This window comes from Apostichopus japonicus, chromosome 7 (assembly GCF_037975245.1).
Source record: "Apostichopus japonicus isolate 1M-3 chromosome 7, ASM3797524v1, whole genome shotgun sequence".
NCBI lineage: Eukaryota > Metazoa > Echinodermata > Holothuroidea > Aspidochirotida > Stichopodidae > Apostichopus > Apostichopus japonicus.
The window spans coordinates 8,615,012-8,642,640 of record NC_092567.1 but is presented as its reverse complement, the minus strand read 5'-3'; the positions used below and the strand labels follow the sequence as shown (position 1 = coordinate 8,642,640).

At 37.7% G+C, this 27,629-nt stretch overlaps 2 protein-coding genes and 1 long non-coding RNA gene across 9 annotated transcripts in view; 1 reads left to right on the top strand and 2 right to left on the bottom strand.

Moving 5' to 3' along the window:
* LOC139970073 (uncharacterized) overlaps positions 1-27,629 on the bottom strand; it is a 202,587-nt gene that overhangs the window by 71,103 nt on the left and 103,855 nt on the right. The window lies entirely within an intron of this gene.
* The window catches only part of LOC139970037 (NLR family CARD domain-containing protein 4-like), a 118,725-nt gene that overhangs the window by 68,695 nt on the left and 22,401 nt on the right, over positions 1-27,629 (bottom strand). For 3 of the 6 annotated variants that reach the window (XM_071975617.1, XM_071975620.1, XM_071975619.1), the window contains exon 6: positions 27,304-27,620. In XM_071975617.1, coding sequence (XP_071831718.1) covers positions 27,304-27,620 — 317 coding nt within the window. Of the gene's footprint in view, positions 1-23,501; positions 23,640-24,258; positions 24,451-26,838; positions 27,621-27,629 lie in introns of those variants that run through there. The other 3 variants (XR_011793897.1, XR_011793898.1, XM_071975621.1) reach the window with 3 other exon arrangements.
* Positions 1,394-27,629, top strand: LOC139970093 (uncharacterized). Of its 2 annotated transcripts, none has more exons than XR_011793974.1 (9): positions 1,394-1,860; positions 5,722-5,851; positions 7,504-7,609; positions 12,236-13,963; positions 18,029-18,182; positions 19,852-19,943; positions 26,194-26,306; positions 26,738-26,832; positions 27,490-27,629. It is a non-coding gene; the product is annotated as an uncharacterized lncRNA (long non-coding RNA). The 2 variants fall into 2 exon arrangements; XR_011793973.1 differs by having other exon boundaries at positions 5,722-5,866.

Below are 27,629 nucleotides of genomic sequence, written 5' to 3'. Positions count from 1 at the left end.
ACTTGCAATTATTGAGTCATTTTAGCATAAGCTTGTGTATCTGTGAGCAATGGAATAACTGTTGAGTAAATATTATAAAGGCAAACTCAAAAACAAGGGATTTTATCGTTTGCATTAAACATCTAGTTCAGATATGTTTCTTATTGTCTTTGTCTTTATCTCCTCATTAGGTAAATGTGGATTAATCTTTCTTGAGACGATCTTTGGGGGTCACATGATGTGGATCTTGCACAGAATGGTTTACAATATGCTGATGGTAATGATTAGTGTATACTTAGAGTATAGCAGGACTGGTAAGCTGGGTTGTAGTTATAATTAGATTTGATTCTGAAGTAGAAAGTGATTTTGTTACTGCCTAATCCTGGTGGAACAGTAATTGTTTTGAATCTTGCTTGATCAGCAAACTCCCTAAGGGCCTAGGGAAGAAGATAATGGCTTCAGTCTAACTTACATACACCATATATGAGGCAATGCATGTCATACATTGTATTGCTTACCATTGTGTAAAAGTACACAAAGAGGTGTATGTGCTTAGTGTACTGGGTCCATATTTTGTTTTGTGTATTCATCATAAATTAAGGAACAAAATATTCAGATGACTTGATCCCTTCTAATTTATCAGTGTGTCATAGTGTTGGGTGGCAGGTAAGGGTAGTAATCAGTCTTAACAGCGCAGCCAGACTCCTCTGGATTGTCAGCCTAACTTCCACAAATAATAGCCAGTAAAATGTATGGCAGGCTCATAAACAATCAATTTAATTCATAAGTGCATGTGCCCTAACAATTAAATATAGTCACTGCACACAAAATGAGACCCATACACAAACTAAGTTAGAACCATACCCACACTAAGTTAGAACCATGTAGAATGACTAACAGGAATCATTTCTCTGTTTCCATCCTAACCTTTCTTACCCTTCCCCTCTCAGTACATCTAAAACCCAATAAAATTGATGTGAAATTTAAATCTGAAGATAATCTAGGTTTTATGTCATTTGTCCATGAGCTATATACTAAGGGATTACAAATGGAAGTCTTTAGTGGGTTTACTGTAATGTGTGGATATGTTGTTTTCAGTCAGTAATAAAAAAACATGCATGAACCGTCTGGACCATATGCATGTCCTCAGAGTAAAAACCAAAGTAATTCAGAATTCCATTCTTAGCCATTGGTCAACAGTGTTGAAGGATTCTCTTAATGTGTTCTGTTTAAGATGTACATTATTTGCACTTCAGTTATAATACTGGCCGTTTAAGAGATATTTCCAGGAAACTCCAGCACATGTGCTTTCTACATATATTTTCTGTTGCAGTACTATGGAAGATAGCTCACAAATTTGTTAGAAATATTCTAGCAATTTTCCAAATATGTCTTTTATTGGGGGGGGGGGGGGGTTCACAACTCATAGACCGTAACATGGAGTCGATCAGATACCACTTCAAGTGTTGTAAATAACTGTCTGTATTTATTACCTCAGATGCAAAACATATTCCTAAAGAGCAGCTTTAAGATAAAGGCAAAGGTGCTTTTAATAATGATATTAGTCCTGTGCTGTTAGCTATCTGTATGTCAGTCCAACATACCCAAAAATAAAAACAGAAATATAAAACAATATATATGCTGCCCTGATATTACAGCTATATAAAATATTCATATATACTTTTTAATAAGAAACAAGGGAAGACGTTGATCTTGATAAATCTAGTGAATGGAAAGTTGAGTTATTTTATATTTTTCTTTAACCTCCAGGTGATACCATTTTCAACATTTCTTTGGTACATTTCCTCCAAGAAAATGAAAGAAAAAAGCAAGTGGGAACACATCACTGATGACATAACTTCCTTTGTGGCGGAGATTTTGGTGAGTTTTTACATAATAATTTCTCAACAGTCAGTTTGTGAAATTGTAATGGGTTGTGTTGCATACTTGTGATCAAATCTACAGGCCATATGTACGTAAGGACATCTTGCCTAACTAGTTCTATAAATAACATCAAATATTTTTTTGATTCAAATTGTTTCATTGTGTAGAACTAACAAAATGTACTAAGAACAATGACTAGTATTTGTATTTGCAAAGAGGTAAATAGTATACTGTAGCATGTTACCTTCATGTAGCCATGTACCACATTTTAATGGCAGATGCATAGGTTATCTACTACTTGAAATCGGTTTGCAGGACTAGGAGAATGGGACCCCTTTTCAACCCCCATTTTAATATAGGATTTCAAAGGGGGGGGGGGGTAGCAAATCCCAACTGACTCAGGTAGGTCCTGCACTATTATGAAAAGGCCATAGAATTTAAAAATGGCGGAGGTGTGGTCGTTGGCTTGTTGAAGGCAAATCTCAGTAGCCCCGTCCCTGAATTCTTTTTGAAAATTGATGTTAACTGGTGCACCCCGAGGCATAATTAGACCACCAATTAGGTCTAAAATTGGCTCCATACACCATGCAGTTTTGCCTATGAACAATGTTTTTGTAAAGTCGTAAGGGGGGGATTGGAGCGGGCCGGTAGGGGTGTACACTCGTAGCAGTGGCCTTCTTCTCAGCTGAATAGAACATTGCCCCCTCCCACCCCTCCCCCGACTTTTATCCAAGTGTATAATTTAGAAATTTTCTGATTAATGTTGAAATACCAAAATACTTTCATCTCGTCATTTCAAATGTCTTTAGGAGAAGTCACGCCTAACAATGTAAACAGTAATAATTCTCGTATTGTATAGCATGTCATCGGGAAGCGATAAGAGGGGTGGGCGTAGGGTTGTGAGGCGCACATTTTCATGCAGATGGGAACAATCTCAAGAAGTGATGGGTGCGTCAGCCCCCCCCCCCTCCGCCACGGCAATGATACGCCTTTGGGTCAACTACATGATATTCACAGGAAATGTGCTCAATTCTCAAATCTCATGCAAAATTTATTTTTAGATTAATTGTACGAGTTACGGTACTAGATTTGGGGTAACAATTAGCATTCAGGTTGGAGTGTATTACATTTTATCTGTGGATGGCAGTGTTGCATCGAAGAACACATGTATAGTGCAGTTCGCATATCGATTCTGGTCTAATACCGAAATGCGCCATGTTCCCCAACGACTCGGTCGAGTTCGAGACCAGCCACAGTTTTTTTCATAGCACAATTGTACAACTGTTTAAGGCGTCCATACACACACGTGGGTAATATGATATACCATATAGAGTATATACATTAGTGAGAGAGGGAAAATGGAAACGTCAAAATTGGAGTTGTCGGTGTAAGGGGTAGGCCGAGGCGCATGCCCCTTCCGAAATCCTTAATACGCCACTGGCTACCCTGTGTACTGTATATAATATGGATCAGCGCTGTAATTATGTCACTGTTCCTCTCTCTCTTCCCGGTGTCTTTGGCGTTTTTCTTCTGTTCCCTCCTTTTCTCCTTTTTTCTCTCTTTTTCCCCCTCTTTTTTTTCCTTTTTTATTCTCTCTTTTTTTCTCTCCTCTCTTTCTTACCCGGGGGCGCGCGCCCCCAACGCCCCCCCCCTGGATACGCGTCTGCACAAGTTTAATAAACACAAGTTGTCACTTGTTTGTACATGCGGCGTACCGAATGTGTGCAGTTCGCATGTAGGCTACTTGTGTACGACAAAAAAAAAACAGTTAAGTTCTATGCCGGCACACACTTTACCTGCGTCCTCTTCGATGCTAGGTGAATATCACGTCTTAAACTACGATTTAAGAAACGGCTGTTTCAAACATCTCACTAATTCTTTCGGCGACTTTAACCCCTATCCATTGAGCACAATAGCATAACCTGCGTATAAACTCGTACAGGGATTATACAAGGTGTCTACGCGGCAATTTGTTTGTCAACGATTTTATACGCGATTGTACTTGTTTATACGATCCTGTGCGCGTACACATGTCCAGTTATACATGAGCGGTACTGTAGACTATTTATTTAGGAGTATTTATATAATTTCAGTTGAAAATGACCAACCTCCCTATTTTCCCTTATTCTCCCGGTTTTTGGCCCTGAAAAATGTTATTCTCCATATTTTGGGGTCAAACAGATTAGGTCTGTATGCATCTATCAAGCTTCTTTCAGTATCCTACACTTCTTGATGCACAGAGTTACATAGGAATGGTAAGAATTAAGTTAATCTGGTTGTTGTGACTTTATTCACCAAACATATGGCTAGCAGGCATGGTTAAGGAATTTAAATTCCCCTGCCACTCTTTATCAATATCATGTCATGATAACATTTCTTCCTTGCATATTTGAGAGCTAAATACTTTTTAAAATAAACACATTTAGAGGGCATTAAAACTTTTATGCACTGGCATCCATAAGGGTGGTTATAACTTTCCCCCTCCCCACCCCATTGGCTTCACTTGGGCTGCAAAATCACTATCAAAGAACATTAAATATCTGAAAAGTAAAAATGCCTCAGCTAAAGTCCCCAGGGACTCCCATCAGGGCTTAGATTTATACTATATAGAAATTACATTTTTCTCTCTAACATGTATTTACATGTTTTAAACTTAGTAGAAGAAGACAGGAAGTAGAAGAGATGTTACAGAGCTATTCTGAAGCACCCGGCTAGGGCTCAGATATTTATATATATTCCACAGTGTAAAATCAGATAAAGTATTTCTATTACTGACATGTCCTCATGTGCTCAAAATTGCTAGCAGATTCCAGAAACTATGTGAAAGTACTGAAGATTTGGAGAGCTTTGCAGTACACTTGTAAGTCCAGCCCTATAAACAGAGAACACAATTGGAAATACTTCCTACTAATCTGAGTATGTACAGCTGTGAATGAAGAATTGTCACTTATGCTTGTTTAATTTTTAAACATTGCTGAGCCAGTCACTGCAGTTGGTTTTAGAAATCTAATTGGTCTCAAAACTGATCTAACTTCACCGACTTAGTACTGTGGCTTAAAAAAAATATATAAGTGTCACCAAATTTGAAAATTTTGAATTTGCTTCCTTAATATTTGGAATTTTTATCTCAAGATTTTCACCTCAACAGTCAAAATTTGGACATTTTCATCTCAAAACTTTTTGACTCAAAATTTTGAGGTTATAAGTGTCTTCATCTGCCAAATTTGTAGAAAGAACTAACCATATTGTATGGCTATTGACCAGCTAAACAGGGTGCTTTATAAACCTTTGGTGATCTTAAATCTAGAAAGAGACCCCCCCCCCCCGAGAGTGTTGTAACTAGGTCAATGTAGCCAATGCAATCTCCGGGGGCCTGGTGCCATTAAATAAAGAAAAATATCATGAAAACACATCCACCAAAGCTGACACACTAAATTAGATACAATTATCTCCTAATGAGTGGAAATTCAAAAGACATTCTGTCCTCAATACGAAAGAGTGGTGCGAAATCTCACACATTTCTCAGTCAGGCCCAAACCATGCATGGTTGGGTTTGTGTGAGGTTGGACTCTCCTTTGGGAGCTCATTTATATCACTGCACCACACCTTTATATGCCACTTCCACTAAACAACGGACAATCCGGTTCAAGTTTGATGCTTAACTGGTTATTTTTTTTTTACACTTACCTGGTTATTGGAAACTGAAGTGTACTTTCCTTCCTCTGTATTTTTTCTCTGTGATTGTCCATGTATACAGGGTAGTTAGCCAGAGACTATGTATTTCTGACTGATATTCTAAATATATCCTATAATTAGGACTTAAATCTCATTCACATCACTTTCTTTTCTCTTCATTAGGTTAACTATGAAGCGAGCTATTAGGGGATCACCTATTCCACCTGTAGTTACCAGTTTTTGATGGAAGTGTTCATACTAAGCTGACAAGGACAACGAGTGGTTCATCATCTGATATTTCTTCCATGTAATGGTAATAACATTAATGGTTAGTATAGAACAGTGATAGTAATGTTTCAACAACCTCTGGTAGATTTTTATGGATTAATCCAGTAATTGGTATGTTTGTAGTGAGCTTGCCATGACACAATAGGCCCCCAAACACCCTCTGGTACGTTTTAACCATTTGTCAAACTGAAATAAAAATTGCCTCCGAGACTCATATTAATAAATTCTTCTAGAACTCCTGACACTTCTAGAATGGTAAGACTGGAAGACAACTTGTTGGTTCTGTAAGAAAGTAGCTTGGGTTATCTACAAATATGTCTTCTGTTGAGGTATTTACTTTCTTCAGATTAAAACCGAAAACTTGCAATACCATTTTAGATATTCCATAATGCTGTAGAAACATTAAAGAAGTCAACTGAGTCTGTATTGTTGAGCTTTGAGTTAGAGGTATTTGTAATGAACACTCCATCAAACAAAAACAAGAAACCTTGATTAAGTTAGGTAGGTCACACAAAGGTCACACAACTACGGATAAAATCTTGAACTTAAATGTATTATGTTTGTTATGATGTTTATTTACTGTAGTACGGTAGAGATAATTGTTTTAAGCATTTGCTTACATATATATTGGAATTATGATTTGAAATGTAATCGAACAGTAAAATACAAATCACCTCCACCGTTGATATTCATCTCAATGATCAGTCTTTCATATCAGCTAAAGATTATGGTTGGGTTTGTATCTCCTTTAATTCTTTGATATTTTTCTCCAAACTGTTGCACACCAGTTCTAATATTCACAATCACATCTTGTGAGGCTAAAAAAGCATTATTCAAGTAAGGTGTACACAAAACCAGTGACTTTGAGAGCCAGGCACAGTTCCATGCACAATTTTATCACCAGACCCACTTTCTAAGTCTTTGTTTATCCTAAGATAAAATATACTATTTTTTATCACATATTTTGCTGGGGACTCAGCTGATGACAATATACCAACCCCCCTTCCCTTCACTTCACACCAAGACTGCACCGAACAACATGTTATGAAATAACAGTTTATGTCAAAGTCTGCAGATAGAAAAATATGTACTTTAACTCAATCAATTATAGTACAATGTCATCATTTCAGAAATCCTACAAATTCATCAACCTATAGACAGTACAGTGAACCAATGGTTACTAAATTATGTGACCAGGATCCTTCATAATGTTTTTCTCCAGGCTCCATTCTATTTCAGGGTTGCATTGTTATAACTTTTGTTTCTCAAATGAATATTAACCAGACTGGATTACCAGTGGTATTGCTTAAAGTTTGTACTGAAGATTCAATGCTTGTCTCAATTTCAAATTAATGTTTCTTTATATTTCAATTAGTTTGGTATTAGGTGAGCTGTATGTACACTGTGGGAAGCATTATAAGACCTTGAACTCATCTTGTACAGTCTATAGATTTGTATTCAAGTTGCATTAGGTTCTTTACATTGTTGTTATAATTATAACTGAGTAATTTATTTTGAAACTACAGTAGCATACCATATGTTTATAATAGCTGTGTTCTGTGTCTGACAATGTTACATGATAGAATGCAGCTACTTGCAGACTGGGTGATGACAATTTACATGAATAATAACATTATAAGTGATGACCAAATGTATTTTGTTTTTCCTCATCATCAGGTAAGCTGGAATTATTCAGTCCTGAGATCAGCCTGTTTAGGGATTTACCAGTTTCATATCCAGATTACAGCTCTTGGAAGAAATGTGTACAGTTTACATGAGCAGGGTAATGATTACATGGTGCACCACCTGATTCTTACCACATCCACCCATCCCCCTCCTCCATGAGAATGCAAGTTTTTAATTGGATATATTTACTCCATGACATATCAGATGATCCCTCAAGGGAAATTTCCCCACCGAAAGGTCTGTCATCCAGCACCCCCCCCCCCCAAGCCCCATCAGTTCCAATCACTGCAAAACAAGACATAAGATATGAACAATCTAGTTAGAATACTGCTAAAGGTTGTGTCTTAAACTCAGGGATTCTGTGAGACCTCTTTTGTTCAGTGTTTCTCTAATTGTAGCATCATCTCTACAAATTGTACCATAATTGTAGTTTTCAAGAGGATGAAATTCTGATGCCAACGACATCTCTAATCTTTCAAATCTGACCAATTTTAATGGTCATTAGACATCCATTGTTTCATTACGTAACCGTTTCATTCCTGTGTGAGCATATAATGCTAATGAAGGCTTCCTATTGTCACGTCTCCAGGTTGAGTGGATATTATGTAATTTATGGCAAGGTCCACCTATCCCATCATATTAAATAGTTGTCAAGGATGATGATAGGTATTGAGTATTGCATTATGACTGGGTCAATCCATGCCAAATCAACAGTGGCCTCCACGTCGACCCTCTCAGAATCGCCTGAAATTGATATGGTGTCTTGCCATATGTCTCAAAGGATGAAATTGGGCAAAAAAAAAATTTTTTAAATTTTCGTTGCTAGGATACGGCCCCGCCTAGCAACCAAATCCAGATTGCATTTTAAGAGCACTTAATTTGTGTCAAGTTTGGAGGCATTTTTTGCATAAATGTAAAGTATTTTATGTCTGATATTGCAGATATTGTGGAAGACATGTGGCCAGTCTTCGAATTTAGCTAATTTTGAGGAAAATTTACGGTCTCAATTTTTCGTAACAGGTAATTAAAATGGCAGAAAATGAGATAGGGGTCTTTTCTGGCCCTACTTTGAGTGTGCTCTATATTCACAAGCAGAGGCATGTTTGAGTTTTAATTTCCATAGGATCCTTGTCCAGTGGTAGTTGTATGGGAAAAGTGCAAAAAAAAAGTCAAGCGGGTCGTACGTTTTACGAACAGCGCCCTCAAACTTAAGAAATCTCACTTCTGGCCCTAATTGGGGGTCCATTTTGGGCCTGTGGGTATTTTTTTTTTTTTTTTTAAATAGCATTTTTCAGGAGCGTATTGACCCTATTTTTAAAAACTCAAGTCAAAAAGTTGTGTATTTTGTGTTATCTAGTCAAATTTACGACTCAAAAATTGCGAAAATCACTTCGTTCATATGTATGAAAATGCTTGCACAAGCCGATTTGAGTAATTCAAATGACAACAACTTCTTAGCATTAGCATACAGGTGCTTAACAATTAGGAGGGTGGTCCACTAGCATAAGGACTACACATAAACTGCATTTTCAGGGTCATATGCCCAACGATGCCTGTGAACAGCGCCCTCAAACATCACATTTTACCAATATTTTGGGCTATTTTGGGCATTTCAAGGTCAAATTTGGTCACAATTAAAAGTTTTTTTTTCGGTTTTTAATACAAAATTAGTAAGATATGTATAGTTATGATGCACAGAATGAGCTAAAACATCTTTTATATTAGTTATTAATGCTCTGATGAGCAGCTTAAAGTGGCGTATATGAGAGTTACATCAGCTCTACAGAAACATGCTTGCGAGGGCAAACAGTGGTAAAATTGTATCTTCATTCAAGGAGATGTTAAACAACATTAGAAACTATTGAAATGTATTTATTAAAAGTGTTCTGTCTAATACTCTTTGACTCCCTCTCACCCCCACCCCCCCCCCCAGCACCCTCCCCATAGTGCACTATGCAGATTTGTATACACACAGTATGTGACTGACTTTTACTGCATAGAGACTGCATAAACATGCATTCAAGGTATACTGAATTATTTGGTATGGTAATCTTCTGCTTCAAATTGTCTGTATGCATGTAACCCACCCCTCCCACCCACATCCTCTACCCAACCCTATATCAGAATAGAAAATGAATGTGAACCAGTGCGTACAGTGTGCACTATATATGTGTGTACTATATATGTGTGTACATGTTCTGTACAGTGTTATTTTACACCAAGTACTATTTAAATACACACTGTCCAAAATCATGTACAGTATACACACTGTACATGTATGTACTGGTTAAAAATTCCTTTATATAAATCTATAAGTCTTTTAATTTATTGAATTAGCAAAAGCATACACTACATTTCAAATATTTAAAATGACATTGATATATGCACAGTATTGAATGGAATGACCAGTACACAGTGTATACTGTACATGATTGTGGACAGTGTGTATTTATTTGCTTGGTGTAAAATAACACTGTACTGAACATGTACACACATATATAGTGCACACTGTACGCACTGGTTCACAATTTTCTATTCTGATATAGGGTTGGGTTGAGGATGTGGGTGGGAGGGGTGGGTTACATGCATACAGACAATTTGAAGCAGAAGATTACCATACCAAATAATTCAGTATACCTTGAATGCATGTTTATGCAGTCTCTATGCAGTAAAAGTCAGTCACATAGTGTGTGTATACAAATCTGCATAGTGCACTATGGGGAGGGAGCTGGGGGGGGTGGGGGTGAGAGGGAGTCAAAGAGTATTAGACAGAACACTTTGAATAAATACATTTCAATAGTTTCTAATGTTGTTTAACATCTCCTTGAATGAAGATACAATTTTACCACTGTTTGCCCTCGCAAGCATGTTTCTGTAGAGCTGATGTAACTCTCATATACGCCACTTTAAGCTGCTCATCAGAGCATTAATAACTAATATAAAAGATGTTTTAGCTCATTCTGTGCATCATAACTATACATATCTTACTAATTTTGTATTAAAAACCGAAAAAAAACCTTTTAATTGTGACCAAATTTGACCTTGAAATGCCCAAAATAGCCCAAAATATTGGTAAAATGTGATGTTTGAGGGCGCTGTTCACAGGCATCGTTGGGCATATGACCCTGAAAATGCAGTTTATGTGTAGTCCTTATGCTAGTGGACCACCCTCCTAATTGTTAAGCACCTGTATGCTAATGCTAAGAAGTTGTTGTCATTTGAATTACTCAAATCGGCTTGTGCAAGCATTTTCATACATATGAACGAAGTGATTTTCGCAATTTTCGAGTCGTAAATTTGACTAGATAACACAAAATACACAACTTTTTGACTTGAGTTTTTAAAAATAGGGTCAATACACTCCTGAAAAATGCTATTTAAAAAAAAAAAAAAAAATACCCACAGGCCCAAAATGGACCCCCAATTAGGGCCAGAAGTGAGATTTCTTAAGTTTGAGGGCGCTGTTCGTAAAACGTACGACCCGCTTGACTTTTTTTTTGCACTTTTCCCGTACAACTACCACTGGACAAGGATCCTATGGAAATTAAAACTCAAACATGCCTCTGCTTGTGAATATAGAGCACACTCAAAGTAGGGCCAGAAAAGACCCCTATCTCATTTTCTGCCATTTTAATTACCTGTTACGAAAAATTGAGACCGTAAATTTTCCTCAAAATTAGCTAAATTCGAAGACTGGCCACATGTCTTCCACAATATCTGCAATATCAGACATAAAATACTTTACATTTATGCAAAAAATGCCTCCAAACTTGACACAAATTAAGTGCTCTTAAAATGCAATCTGGATTTGGTTGCTAGGCGGGGCCGTATCCTAGCAACGAAAATTTTTAAAAAATTTTTTTTGCCCAATTTCATCCTTTGAGACATATGGCAAGACACCATATCAATTTCAGGCGATTCTGAGAGGGTCGACGTGGAATCGACCCAAAAATCTGTTGATTTGGCATGGATTGACCCGACTAGCAACAGTTTACGATTCTATCACAGAAGATCATACAACACGATATGACAAGTTCTTTTAGGATTCAGCAGCATGTTATGTCATCTGAAATCTTTAATGCATTTGTATTATTTTTCTGTTCTTAAAGTTATTGTGTAATTCAGTTTTTCTGTTATAAGAGTGTGTTTGGGTGGGGGGGGGGGGGTGTGCATCATGTTGCTACATATTGGCAAAGTTGGAAATTAAGTTACTGGGAAAGTTGTGAAAGCAAAAACACTAACATTTATGTAATAGAGCAGCCTTTGCTTCACACTGGTATACAGATAGTTTGAAAAAAAAGCAATCTAGACCAGTAATATTGCCTAACTTTGCTTGACTTCAAAGTAATAGAGTTAGAAATTTGGGAACAACTTTATTGGCCTGCTGCACCAAACAACGTTAAAAGTACCAATTAGAAAGTGTGCTGACCAAATTAGTCTAAACCATAGGATTGCAAACATGTTACCAAGTTTTGCCTTTTGTTTTCTTTATGGATAAATTTCCAAAAATTATTCAACTTTAAAATAAAAGCGCCTTGCAATAAAATGAATGAACTTGCAATTATTGAGTCATTTTAGCATAATCTTGTGTATCTGTGAGCAATGGAATAAATGTTGAGTAAATATTAAAAAGGGAAACTCAAAAACAAGGGATTTTATCGTTTGCATTAAACATCTAGTTCTGATATGTTTCTTATTGTCTTTGTCTTCATCTCCTCATTAGGTAAATGTGGATTAATCTTTCTTGAGACGATCTTTGGGGGTCACATGATGTGGATCTTGCACAGAATGGTTTACAATATGCTGATGGTAATGATTAGTGTATAATTAGTGTATAGCAGGACTGATATGCTGGGTGTTATTTATAATTAGATTTGATTCTGGGTAGAAAGTGATTTTGTTACTGCCTAAATCCTGGAGGAACAGCAATTGTTTTGAATCTTGCTTGACCAGCAAATTCCCTAAGGGCCAGAGGGGAAGATAAAGGCCTCAACATACAGTACATACACCATATGTTAGACACTGCATGCCATACATTGTATTGTATACCAATGTGTAAAACTACACAAAGAGGTGTATGTGTTTAATATCCAGGTCCATTTCTTTGTTTTGTGTATTCATCATAAATGAAGGAACAAAATATTCAGATGACTTGATCCCTTCTAATTTATCAGTTTGTCATACTGTAGTGCTGGGTGGCAGGTAAGCGTAGTGCTCGGTCTTAATAGTGCAGCCAGACTCCTCTGTATTGTCAGCCTAATAAGGCAGTAAAATGTATGGCAGGCTCATAAACAATAAATTTAATTCATAAGTGCATGTGCCCTAACAATTAAATAGAGTCACTGCACACAAAATGAGACCCATACACACACTAAGTTAGAACCATACCCACACTAAGTTAGAACCATGTAGAATGACTAACAGGAACCATAAAAATCTCTGTTTCCATCCTAACCTTTCCAACCCTTCCCCTCTCAGTACATATAATACCTAGGAAAATTGATGTCAAATTTAAATCAGAAGATAATTTAGGTTTTATGTCATTTGTCAATGAGCTATATACTAAGGGATTACAAATGGAAGTCTTTAGTGGGTTTACTGTAATGTGTGGATATGTTGTTGTCAGTCAGTAATACAAAACATGCATGAACCTTCTGAACCATATGCATGTCCTCAGAGTAAAAACCAAAGTAATTCAGAAGTCCATTCTTAGCCATTGGTCAACAGTATTGAAGGATTCTCTTAATGTGTTCTGTGTAAGATGTACATTATTTGCACTTCAGTTATAATACTGGCCGTTTAAGAGATATCTCCAGGAAACTCCAGCACATATGCTTTCTTCATATATTTTCTGTTGCAGTACTATGGAAGATAGCTCACAAATTTGTTAGAAATATTCCAGCAATTTTCCAAATATGTCTTTTATTTGGGGGGGGGGGGGGGGCTTCACAACTCATGGAACGTAACATGGAGTTGATCAGATACCACTTCAAGTGTTGTAAATAACTGACTGTATTGATTACCTCATATGCAAAACATATTCCTAAAGAGCAGCTTTAAGATAAAGGCAAAGGTGCTTTTAATAATGATATTAGTCCTGTGCTGTTAGCTATCTGTATGTCAGTCCAACATACCCAAAAATAAAAACAGAAATATAAAACAATATATATGCTGCCCTGATATTACAGCTATATAAAATATTCATATATACTTATTAATAAGAAACAAGGGAAGACGTTGATGTCTGTTACAAAAATGATCACAGACCTGACCAATTTTCATCTTGATAAATCTAGTGAATGGAAAGTTGAGTTATTTTGTATTTTTCTTTAACCTCCAGGTGATACCATTTTCAACATTTCTAAGGTACATTTCCTCCAAGAAAATGAAAGAAAAAAGCAAGTGGGAACACATCACTGATGACATAACTTCCTTTGTGGCGGAGATTTTGGTGAGTCTTTACATAATAATTTCTCAACAGTCAGTTTGTGAAATTGTAATGGGTTGTGTTGCATACTTGTGATCAAATCTACAGGCCATATGTACGTCAGGACATCTTGCCTAACTAGTTCTATAATTAACATCAAATCCTTTTTTTTATGATTCCATTTGTTTCATTGTGTAGAACTAACAAAATGTACTAAAAACAATGACTAGTATTTGTATCTGCAAAGAGGTACACAGTATACTGTAGCATGTTACCTTCATGTAGCCATGTACCACATTTTAATGGCAGATGCATAGGTTATCTACTACTTGAAATCGATTTGCAGGACTAGGAGAATTGGACCCCTTCTCAACCCCCATTTTAATATAGGATTTCAAAGGGGGGGGGGGGTAACAAATCCCAACTGACTTAGGTAGGTCCTGCACTATTATGGAAAGGCCAGAGAACTTAAGAATGGCAGAGGTGTGGTTGTTGGCTTGTTGAAGGCAAATCTCAGTAGCCCCGTCCCTGAATTCTTTTTGAAAATTGATGTTAACTGGTGCACCCCGAGGCATAATTAGACCACCAATTGGGTCTTAAATTGGCTCCATACACCATGCAGTTTTGCCTATGAACAATGTTTTTGTAAAGTCGTAAGGGGGGATTGGAGCGGGCCGGTAGGGGTGTACACTCGTAGCAGTGGCCTTCTTCTCAGCTGAATAGAACATTGCCCCCTCCCACCCCTCCCCTTGACTTTTATCCAAGTCAGTGGCGTAGGAAGGTACTTTTGAGTGGGGGGGCTGAAGACTGATGGCCGGCCTTGGGGAGGGGTCTAAGGGGAGGGGGTCCCCCTCCCCTTTGGATTTTTTTGCATTTCTAGGTAGCCTCAGATGCAATTTGGTGCAAAATAGCACACTTCAACACCCACTCCATTTTGTAAACTTAATTTTGTATTTTCACCAGGTCTTAGATGCAATTTGGTGCTCCAAATGAGATTTTTTTCTCATTTGAAATGAAAAAGGGGTTTTCTGACTTGCGAAGCGGGGGGGCGGAATGATACTTCCCCCCTCCACATTTTTCACTGGGGGGCTGGCGCCCCCCCAGCCCCCCCGGTTCCTACGCCCTTGATCCAAGTGTATAATTTATAAATTATCTGATAAATGTTGAAATACCAACATACTTTCATCTAGTCATTTCAAACGTCTTTAGAAGTCAACAGTAATAAATCTTGTATTGTATAGCATGTCATCGGGAAGCGATTAGAGGGGTGGGCATAGGGTTGTGTGGGGCACATTTTCATGCAGATGGAAACAATCTCAAGAAGTGATGGGTGCTTCAGCCCCCCCCCCCCGCCCCGGCAATGATACGCCTTTGGAACAACTAAATGATATTCACAGGAAATGTGCTCAATTCTCAAATCGCATGCGAAATATATTATCAGTACAGTGTTATTTTACACCAAGTACTATTAAATACACACTGTCCAAAATCATGTACAGTATACACACTGTACATGTATGTACTGGTTAAACATTCCTTTTAAATTATTAAAAGTCTTTTAATTTAGTGAATTAGCAAATGCATACACTACATTGCAAATATTTAAAAAGACATTGAAATATGCACAGTATGCACTATGCAGTGTGCACTATATATGCGTGTACATGTTCAGTACAGTGTTATTTTTCACCAAGCACTTGAAAATAAACACTGTACAAAATCATGTACAGTATACACACTGCACATGTATGTACTGGTTCAACATTCCTTATAAATTATTGAGTCTTTTAATTTAGTGAATTAGCAAATGCATACACTACATTGCAAATATTTAAAAAGACATTGAAATATGCACTATGCAGTGTGCACTATATATGTGTGTACATGTTCAGTACAGTGTTATTTTTTACCAAGCACTTGAAAATAAACACTGTACAAAATCATGTGCAGTATACACACTGCACATTTATGTACTGGTTAAACATTCCTTATAAATTATTGAAAGTCTTTTAATTTAGTGAATTAGCAAATGCATACACTACATTGCAAATATTTAAAAAGACATTGAAATATGCACTATGCAGTGTGCACTATATATGTGTGTACATGTTCAGTACAGTGTTATTTTTTACCAAGCACTTGAAAATAAACACTGTACAAAATCATGTGTAGTATACACACTGCACATTTATGTACTGGTTAAACATTCCTTTTAAATTATTGAGTCTTTTAATTTATTGAATTGGCAAAAGCATACACTACATTGCAAATATTTAAAATGACATTGAAATATGCACAGTATTGAATGGAATGACCAGTACACAGTGTGTACTGTACATGATTGTGGACAGTGTGTATTTATTTGCTTGGTGTAAAATAACACTGTACTGAACATGTACACACATATATAGTGCACACTGTACGCACTGGTTCACATTCATTTTCTATTCTGATATAGGGTTGGGTAGAGGATGTGGGTGGGAGGGGTGGGTTACATGCATACAGACAATTTGAAGCAGAAGATTACCATACCAAATTATTCAGTATACCTTGAATGCATGTTTTATATGCAGTCTCTATGCAGTAAAAGTCAGTCACATACTGCATGTATACAAATCTGCATAGTGCACTATGGGGAGGGTGTTGGGGGGGGGAGGGGGTGAGAGGGAGTCAAAGAGTATTAGACAGAACACTTTTAATAAATGCATTTCAGTAGTTTCTAATGTTGTTTAACATCTCCTTAAATGAAGATCTTTGTTACCACTGTTTGCCCTCGCAAGCATGTTTCTGTAGAGCTGAGGTAACTCTCATATACGCCACTTTAAGCTGCTCATCAGAGCATTAATAACTAATATAAAAGATGTTTTAGCTCATTCTTTGCATCATAACTATACATATCTTACTAGTTTTGTATTAAAAACCAAAAATAAAACTTTTAATTGTGACCAAATTTGACCTTGAAATGCCCAAAATAGCCCAAAATATTGGTAAAATGTGATGTTTGAGGGCGCTGTTCACAGGCATCGTTGGGCATATGACCCTGAAAATGCAGTTTATTTATAGTCCTTATGCTAGTGGACAACCCTCTTAATTGTTTAGCACCTGTATGCTAATGCTAAGAAGTTGTTGTCATTTGAATTACTCAAATCGGCTTGTGCGAGCATTTTCATACATATGAACGAAGTGATTTTTGCAATTTTCGAGTTGTAAATTTGAGTAGATAACACAAAATACACAACTTTTTGACTTGAGCTTTTAAAAATAGGGTCAATATGCTCCTGAAATAAAGCTATTTAAAAAAAAATTAAAAAATACCCACAGGCCCAAAATGGACCCCCAATTAGGGCCAGAAGTGAGATTTCTTAAGTTTGAGGGCGCTGTTCGTAAAATGTACGACCCGCTTGGCTTTTTTTTTGCACTTTTCCCGTACAACTACCACTGGACAAGGATCCTATGGAAATTAAAACTCAAACATGCCTTTGCTTGTGAATATAGAGCACACTCAAAAGTAGGGCCAGAAAAGATCCCTATCTCATTTTCTGCCATTTTAATTACTTGTTACGAAAAATTGAGACCATAAATTTTCCCCAAAATTAGCTAAATTCGAAGACTGGCCATGTGTCTTCCACAATATCTGCAATATCAGACATAAAATACTTTACATTTATGCAAAAAATGCCTCCAAACTTGACACAAATTTAGGGCTCTTAAAATGCAATCTGGATTTGATTGCTAGGCGGGGCCGTATCCTATCAACGATATTTTTTTTTGGCCCAATTTCATCCTTAGAGCCATATGGCAAGACACCATATCAATTTCAGGCGATTCTGAGAGGGTCGACGTGGAGGCCACTGTTGATTTGGCATGGATTGACCCAGTTTACTGGTTAATTGTTTTACACTTAATACCTGGTTATTGGAAACTGAAGTGTACTTTCCTTCCTCTGTATTTGTTTCTGTGGATGTCCATGTTTACAGGGTAGTTAGCCAGAGACATACAGATATATATTTCTGACCGACATTCTCAATATATCTACAGTATCATTAGGACTTAAATCTTATTCACATCACTTTCTTTTCTCTTCATTAGGTTAACTTGAATTATCCTGAAGCGAGCTATTAGGTGATCACCTATTCCATCTGTAGTTGCACATTTTCGATGGAAGTTTTTCACACTGTGCTGAAAGGAAAATGAATGTTTCATCAGCTTATATTTCCTCTATGTGATGATAATCACACTAATGGTAAGTGTAGAACAGTAATGATAACGTTTCAAAGATGTGTGGTAGATTTTTGGCTAGCGTCGCAGATCAGGGAATACTCTTTTATCTACAATCGCTCTCACTGAAAGAATTTTATATCACGTTTTAACTCATCCACTAAAAATACAGCTGACAGAATTAATCCCTAGTAAGGACAATAACATGATCGGATTCTTGCTGGATTCTTCCAGAACTTGGTATGTTTGTTATGAGCTTCCCATGACACAAAAGCTGCCTAAACACCCTCTGGTACATTTTACCATTTGCCAAACTGAAATAACAATTGCCTCCTGAGACTCAAATAAATAAATTCTTAAAGAACTCCTGACACTCCCGAGAATGGTAAGACTGGAAGACAACGTGTTGGTTTGTATCAAATTAGTTTGGGTTACCTACAAATATGTCTTCTGTTTAGGTATTTATTTTCTTCAGATTAAAACCAAAATCTTGAAATATCATTTTAGATAATCAATAATGCTGGAGAAACATTAACGAAGTCAACTCAGTCTGTATTGCTGAGCTTTGAGTTAGAGGTATTTGTAATGAACACTCCATCAAATAACAAGAAACCTTGATTAATTTAGGTTGATCACACACAGGTCACACAAATATGGATATAATCTTGAACTTTAATGTACTTTGTTTGTTATGATGTTTATTTACTGTAGTACAGTAGAGATGACTCTTTAAAGCATTTGCTTACACATATTGGAAGTATGAATTGAAATATAATTGGAGAGTAAAATGCAAATCACCTCCACCTTTGGTATTCATCTCAAAGGTGTCTATCATATCAGCTGAAGATTATGGTTGAGCTTGTATCTCCTTTACTTCTTTGATATTTTTCTCCAAACTCCTGATAAACTGTGGCACACCAGTTCTAAGATTCACAATCACATCTTGTGAGGCTAAAAAAGCATTATTCAAGTAAGGTGTACACAAAACCAGTGACTTTGAGAGCCAGGCACAGTTCCATGCACAATTTTATCACCAGACCCACTTTTTAAGTCTTTGTTTATCCTAAGATAAAATATACTATTCTGTATGACATATTTGACTTAGTTTGTATTGAAGATTCAATGCTTGTCTCAATTTCAGATTAATGTTTAGTCAACCTATCCAATCATATTAAATAGTTGTCATGAGTAATGCTAGGTATTGGGTATTGCACTGTGACAAGTAACAGTTTACGATTCTATCACAGAAGATCATACAACACAATATGACAAGCTCTTAGCATGTTATGTCATCTGAAATCCTTAATGCATTTTGTATTATGTTTATGGTCTTAAAGTTATTATGTACTTATGTTATAAGTGTGTGTTTGGGTAGGGGCCGGGGGGGGGGGGGGGGGGGTCAGGTTGATGTGTATTGGCAACGGTGGAAATGAAGTTACTAGGACAGTTGTGAAAGCAAAGACAACAACATGTATGTATTAGAGCATTCTCTGCTTCACACTGGTATACCAATTGTTTGATTAAAACAATCCGCTTGACTTCTGTGAGCAATGGAATAACTTTTGAGTAAATATTAAAAAGTCAACTCAATAACAAGGGATGTTATTGTTGCATTAAACATCTAGTTCAGATATTCTCAATATGGAATTAGTGACAACTGATTCTTATTACTTTTGTCTTTATCTCCTCATTAGGTAAATGTGGATTAATCAGTCTTGAGATGATCTTTGGGGGTCACACGATGTGGATCTTGCACAGAATGGTTTACAATATGCTGATGGTAATGGTAAGTTTATGATACATGTATAACAGGACTGGTAAGCTGGGTTGTAGTTATAATTAGATTTGAGTCTGGGTAGAAAGTGATTTTGTTACTTCCTTTATCCTGGTGGAGCAGAGACATGCTTGATCAACAAACTCCCTAAGAACCTAAGGGAAGATAAAGGCCTCAGTCTAACCTACATACACCATCTATAAGGCACGGTATGCCATGCCTATATTGCTTACCAATTTTAAATGTACACAAAACGGTGTGTATGATTAATAAATATGGTCCATTTTTGGTTTCGATGATAATCGTAACAAATGCATTCATGCAGGCGGAGAGTGTGTGTGTGTGCGTCTGTGCGTCTGTGTGTGTGTGACGCTTCATTTGTAAACACGATATCTCAAGTAGGGAAGCTTGGACCAATCTAATATTTGGTGTATATGAGTACCACACTAAGTAGATGTGCCCTATTGTTTTTGGTGCCTGTCAAGGTCACCAAAGGTCAGTTAGAGGCCAAACACCAAAATATTAAAACAAGCAATAACTCCCATTGACAGGGTCCGACATGGTTGATATTTTGGGAGTAGTTGTGAATGGGTTTAGGGATCGTTTCACAACATAAAGGGCATGTGATCCAAGGTTAATAAGGGGTCAAAAGCTAGTATTTTTGCAGTAACTTGAGAAAAAAATGTCCGTCAAGGTTGGGAGTTACGCTATTGTAATCCAGGAGTCGACCCGCATCTAGGTGACCTTTGACCTCAGGTTGACCTCCGGTGACCCTTATCAGTTTTTTTGGTTATTTGAATTTTTGTGGACAAAATCGGATCTCAAAGGTACCTTCCGATCAAAATGGTCCATGGTTGACCCCTGTGCGACCTTCGTGTGCGAAGTTATCAGAGGTCATTTGTTTTAATAAGTGCAGTTAGGATGGTCGCACATACTTGCCATGTTGCTTTTTGGAATCAGCGTGTCAAACTACATCTGACAGCAAGGTGAAAGGTCAAATCTTGAAAAATATGCTCATTTTAGGAGATATGGGGCAAAACAAAAAATAGGTTTTCGATATTTTAATATATGATAGAGCTCTTTGTGCTCTATATAGGAAACCAACTCCCACTTCAATCGGACACCCAGGGTTGGCCGGTTTTTACCGGGCGGTTTTTACCGCCCCGGTAAAAACAGGTTTTTTACCGGTTTTTACCGGGAGGTTTTTCCCACCTATAAGTGGGAAAAACTGGGAAAAACCTCAAATTATATAGAATTCCTCAAAATTCATGTGGAACTTGTGGAGGAGCATAGAAACTACAAGAAAAAGGCATCTTATGGTAGGGGGTTGGGTTACATCCAAAGAACAGCCATGATCTATAACTTGTGAGTTTACCGATTTGACTATTACAAATAACTCAAATAAATAATATATTGGATGCTCAAATCAACCAACTTTATTTTCCTATCGAGATGCATAATTCCATAATGTAGAGAATGGACAAGTATCAAACTGTTGGTACCTCCTAGGGCTATGGTTCGTCATATTATAAATGTCACATTGTCTTGTTACATATATATAATGCAACACCATCACAAAAACATGGAAAGCAAGCAAACATATTCACAGTGTAACTTTTACAACTCGCTCGCCAAGTAGGTCTCTCAAGTAACAATGAAAACTACATAGAGTGTACTCTGTTAAATTCTTGCAAACTACAGTATGAACTATGAACATGTTTTTGTGTCTTAAAATATTAGTTACATGAAGCTAAAAAAATACCCGTATAGTGTTCAACCTGTCAAGCTCGGCATAACAATTTTGCAAAGTGAATATTAGCTGGACCTCCAGAGTAAATAATTAACGTTTAAACACATAATTCCCAGAACTCTAATGACTGTCCAGTATGAGACTATGAGTCTGATGTTGTAGCTCCTGCTATAGCATACTTTCAGGTTGAAGTGCTTTAGGTTTTCAGTAGGCACAGACTACCAGTCCACTTCTACTTTCCCTCGTAGATACCTATAGCAAGCTACAAGTTTCGCTGCTTTTTCCACTCCCAACCTGTTCCTCAGTTTTGTCTGGATCATACCAAAATTGGAGAAAACTCTCTATTGATGCAGCACTTGATGGCAAAAGAGAGAGTTTTATGGCTGTTTGGCTCAGGAGTGGTGAAGCAGCTCCAGCTCTCGCGACACACTTCCACCAAACATCTGGCTTAGAACTGGCACGTGTTGTTGGATGAGCGAGGGCCTTGGGGATTGGCAGATCATCAGCTATTATCTGGCACACTTCTGAAGCAATCTCCGGTGCTTCATCTAGGAGAAAGGCCTGCACCGCATTCACTTGTTCTGCACTGAGCTTCTGTCCCCTGTACACAGGATGCAACAAGTTGGCTAGGAAGTGCTCTGGTACCATTGCTTGATCGAACCTCTTCTTGATTGCATCCCTGTGTGGTGATAAGACGTCACAGCGTAACAGATCAAGGAAGGTTTCACAGGCATCAGCGATTGTGGATGAATCCGACTGCAATCTGTCCAAGGCACTGCCAATTGGCTTAAGCTGTTCACACATGGATTTGGCTTCTGTGTACAACCCGACATTTTGTACCAGGCTCGCAATTCGGGCATCGATGTCATCTTCGTTTTCTGCGATAATAAGCAGCATGGAGGCTCTGTTTTTTAGATAGGTGGACACGCAGTCAAGCTGGCTGTTCCATCTGGTGTCACCTGGGAGCTGTGGTTTCACTGAGTCTGGTTTCTGTTCCAAGTAGGCCCCTGGCTTATGGTGATTTCGAAAATATTTGTTGATTTCCACTACTTGATTTATCACTGCTTTTGTAGTGACATCTTGCCCAAGGAGGTTGAGCCAGTGGGATGCACAGCCATAGACAGTGAGGTCAGGATGGGCCTCTTTCAAACCATTCCGCATAGCTTTCATCTTATTCTCATTGTCCGTTACCACAGCACTAACCTTGCAGTCAAATCTGGATGCTGCCTCTTCCATGGATTCTTCAGCAAGGGTTTGGCAATATGCAGCAGTTTTGGAGCTCGTACCAGTTAACTTCGCTGAAAGGAAGTATGGCTTTCCCTTGACATGGAGGCTACTGGCTATTACAGGGGTGTTATGGATGTCACTCCATCCATCTTGAGTGAGCGTGCCTTCTTCACCGCCTATCTCCGCCTTCACTGCCATTGAGATGTTTTCATAGGTCTTGTCCAACAGTTCATTGGCCAGAGCTTTACGGTTTGGAGGGCAGTATCCCGGGCGCAGCATCTCAACCATTTTGATGAATTCGTCATGGCTGGCAACGTTGAAAGGAATGTTGCATGCATAAAAAAAATTAGCAACTTGTTCATCCAGTAGAGCTCTGGTCTTCGAATCTGTTTTCACTCCAAAAATGATTGAAGGTTGATGAACTTTTGGCTTCTTAGGCTTTGGTGGAGTGGATGTAGCAGGAGCAGTACTCTCATCGATTGCAATCTCCTGGATGTCATCAGTGTTATTGCTGGGCGGGATGGCATGGCCATATCAGCGCTGGTGGTTGAATTATTTTTGATCCTCCTGCATTTTTTCAGATGAGTTTTCAGTCTGTCGGACTTTGCGCTCACGTCACTCTGACAATAATTGCACGTCGCTACCGACTTTCCTCGCTTCCTGGTGAAAGAGTCCCATACAGGGTGCATTGGACGGCCACCCTTGTGCATGTTGATTGTGACTCGATGAACCTGAAAAGAAACCAGTAATCAATGTTACACTCTACAGTACTGACGGAAAATACTGATATCACTGGTCTCCTGACACCCGTGGGTACCCACATGGTAGGGTCCCTTTAGTGCATGCTTCTCATTCACCAAAATTAAATATTGTTGAAATGGCAAAGGGACTGCAATATCTCATTCACCCTGTAGGGTGATAGGTTGACCATGTCATCCAGATGTGATGTAGACTAATGTCAAAACATGGAATCCCACAAAACTGCCAAAAGTTAGATCAGGTAAAGGAGGGGGGGGGGGGTATTGTTGAACAGATTGGTTGGTATACATAGGAGCACTGTAGATGCTTCAATTCCTGAAACTGCATTTGGCAGCTATTGTTCATTACTCAGTACACACCCAGGACCCCTGAATTTGTGAACAAGAATAGTCCCCTATACTAACATTCTATAATCATTCACTTTGTACTTTTCAGAAATATTATCAAATATCCTCAATTCATTTCTTCCCTCTTCAGTGGAGTTTTCACTGGCAGTGACAACTAGACATATGGACATTCCTACCCCGCTGGCATTTTTACTAGTGTTTACCCTGAATATAGCCCAATCCCAGAGTTTTACATGGATCTTACCTTCAGTTCAATCAGGTCTGTGTATCCACCAAGAAACTTCCACAGGCCCAGTAGTCCGCTCAGATCCAGATGATGATTCACATCCAAGAACGATCACTTCATGTCTGCGATAAATTGTACTCTGTTCACACTTCGCACTAGGCACTGTACTATGCTTATATTGCTTACAGGCACTGCACTATGTGACATCAACTAATTTGAGAATAAGTAACATCTGAAACAGTAACCTGTGTTGTTGATACTCTTACCTCTTCAGTTAGCCTATACACAGGAAGTGCCCAGTATCACCTCACCTGTCCACCTCAAAGTGTTTAGTCACTCATGCATGAAGTTGTATAATAACTGGACCATGTTCGCATCAAGGTAAACAGTTGGGTTGTGTGAATGGCTAGACAAGGCCATTGTGTTTTTAATACTTAATTGGGCCCATGTGCCTTACATAGATTCAAAGCAGTTTCTATTGAGCCCCCTGGATTGAAGTTCACCTCAATAAACTGTTGCCTACTGTGTTAATTGAATGAACTGTCTGAACACATAATAGGCCTGAAGAATTTAGGAGGGGTGAATGTCCCAGTGTAGACCTATAATGGTTTGGGCAATAGGCAATGCATACTAGTAAAGAGATCGTGACAGAATAACTATACAGGTGCAATATGAAAAATACTCTTTTTTTCCACAAAAAGTAGAATTAGGTTGTGATAAAATAGCTCAAAATGAAGCTAAGAAACTCCCATATTCAATAACATATATGCCTGTCATGAAACAATATCGTGCCTACTGATGACCCTGCATATTACGGACAAGTAATAAAAGTTTCCGAGACGGAGGCGGTTTTTACCGGTATTTACCAGTTTTTCCCGGTTTTTACCTGGTTTTTACCGCTTAGTGGGAAAAACAGGTTTTTCCCCGGGAAAATGCCAACCCTGCGGACACCCAGTTCTAAAGTTATGTGGGGCCAAAGGTTGGTTATGATACCTTTCTAGCAATAACATTATGTGTGAACATTTTAGGCCAAACAAATTTTAGGACAGAGTGCATATCATCAAGAGGAACATTTTTGTTAAAAATCATCAGGTCATCCAAGGTCATTCAAGGTTGATTATGTGCAAAAAAATGCCAACTTATGCTAATTTTTGCAACAACTTCTAGTCACAAAGTCTGACATGGCTGTTATATAAGGAAAAGTTGTGAAAGAAGTAGGGGCACATTTTTCAAAAAACTGTGATGTGATCCAAGGTCACCAAAGGTCATTTATGGGTCAAAATGTTTTTTTTTTTTTCCTCAATAACTTGTGAAACTACCACTGACAGGGTCCGACATGGTTGATATTTTGGGACTAGTTGTGAATGGGGTAAGGGATCGTTTCCAAACTTAACGGTAATATGATCCAAGGTCAACAAAGGTCATTAAGGGGTCAAAAACTTGTATTTTTGCAACAACTTGAGAACCAAATGTCCATCAAGGTTGGGATTTTAGGACAGAGTGCACATCATCAAGGGGAACATTTTTATAAAAACCATTAGGTCATCCAAGGTCATTCAATGTTGCTTATGTGCAAAAAACTGCCAAATTATGCTACGTTTTGCAACAACTTCTAGTCACAAAGTCTGACATGGCTGATATATTGGGACATGCCCCAAGCGGCAGTATGATAAAGCAAAATTGCTTTGAATAATGTTAAAGTCCTTTGCTGTGAGATATGTCAGTCCAACAAACCCAAAGATGAAAACAGCAATACATTTATAGCATGATGTCAGCAACTATTTCAATGGTTCAAACTGAACCCTATAGACTCAAGTACATGCCACAATGGATACTTTGAGTAAAGCACTTTTCTTTACAGTGGTACAAACGTTATCACAGATCTCATTTTCACCTTCATATCAAGTGAAAGGAAGCTTGAATTATTTTGTTTACTCTTTCTTTGACCTCCAGCTGGTACAGTTTTCAACGTTGCATTGAAGCGGTTTTCATGTATACGTCTTTCAAGGAATTGAAAAAGAAAATTCAAGCATCCAACATCACTGATTACATAACTTCTTTTGTGGGTGAGTGTCTTTACAACTCTATTCTCAACATTCAGTTTTTGAAGTGGTAATGGGTTTTGCTGAATACCTTTGATCAAGGCAATAGAGCTGTATTAAGTAATTATCTTTTAGTGTATTTTTGCATATTTATGCATATTAGACCGCCAGACCCAAACAAGAATACAATGGGATGTATAGTTACAGCCCTGATCATAAATTGATGTGCATATTCATGTATGTTCTTATTTGAAAGGAATTTAATACATTTATAAACTACATGCTGTCAACTTCCCAACATTGTGACAAGATGATTATTTCATTGGTTATTATCTTGCTTTTCCACATTTTTGTTTCATGGACCAGGCCTGATCACTAACATATTCTTTACCACCCCAATGCAATTTATTTACTACACATCTGTGCTTATATTGTTCATTCCTTTTCATTTAAAGCTGAGAAGAAGTCAACCCACAACAGCATTACATAACAAGCACATCAGTATTATTACAAAGGATAAATTAAAGAACCTGTTTTCGTGTCTTCCAAGGTAAGCCAAGAACCAGCTACCTTTTTTTAAGATTTATAATATCACATTGTTTTATCAAATCATTGCTGCTATATTATGGTCATCTTTCCACACAAAATAATAGTTGTTTTGTGCATGCATGCTGTTGGGACGTATTTTTTGATGTGGTGCTATATTTCTTATATTTCCGACTAAGGGAGTGAGATGATAGAAACTTCTTCAGAATGTCAAAACTATTCAGAAAGGAAATTTAATAAGTTAGTAAGTTTATTGTCTATCCACAATGAGAAGGAAAATCAGAACCCAAATGAGTAAAAATGAAAAGAGTTGAACTGTTAGTTGCAATAAACTGTTGTAATATAAATCTAAACAATGTGTGTAGCAAAGATGAGTCACAAATATTAAATAAAGTAAACCAAGATGGGTGAACTTTTTCAACTTAAGAACTTGTTCTGGTGTGTTAAGAGTATCAATACACAAATTGATAATTACCTGATTAGCTGAAGCGACTTCAAGGACTTGTATGGTAGACCTCTGTAATAATTTGGCATGATAAAAGAAAATTTCAACATCCCTTGAAACCAAGTCCTTAACTGACTGCCTGAATTGGTCTGAATTTTCTTCTTGTTCAAGCACACAAAGAATTGCAAACTGACGTCCCTCTTTGGTTTCTTGCAGGTGTTTGATGATGATGTCTGCTGCTGACTTGTTGAGTCCACATGCAAAGCGATAGACATACTGGAGGTCAAGCGGGTTGATGCTGTTCAAGGTTTCTTGCACATTGATTGATGGGGCTGCTGAAGATGCTCCTGTAATCC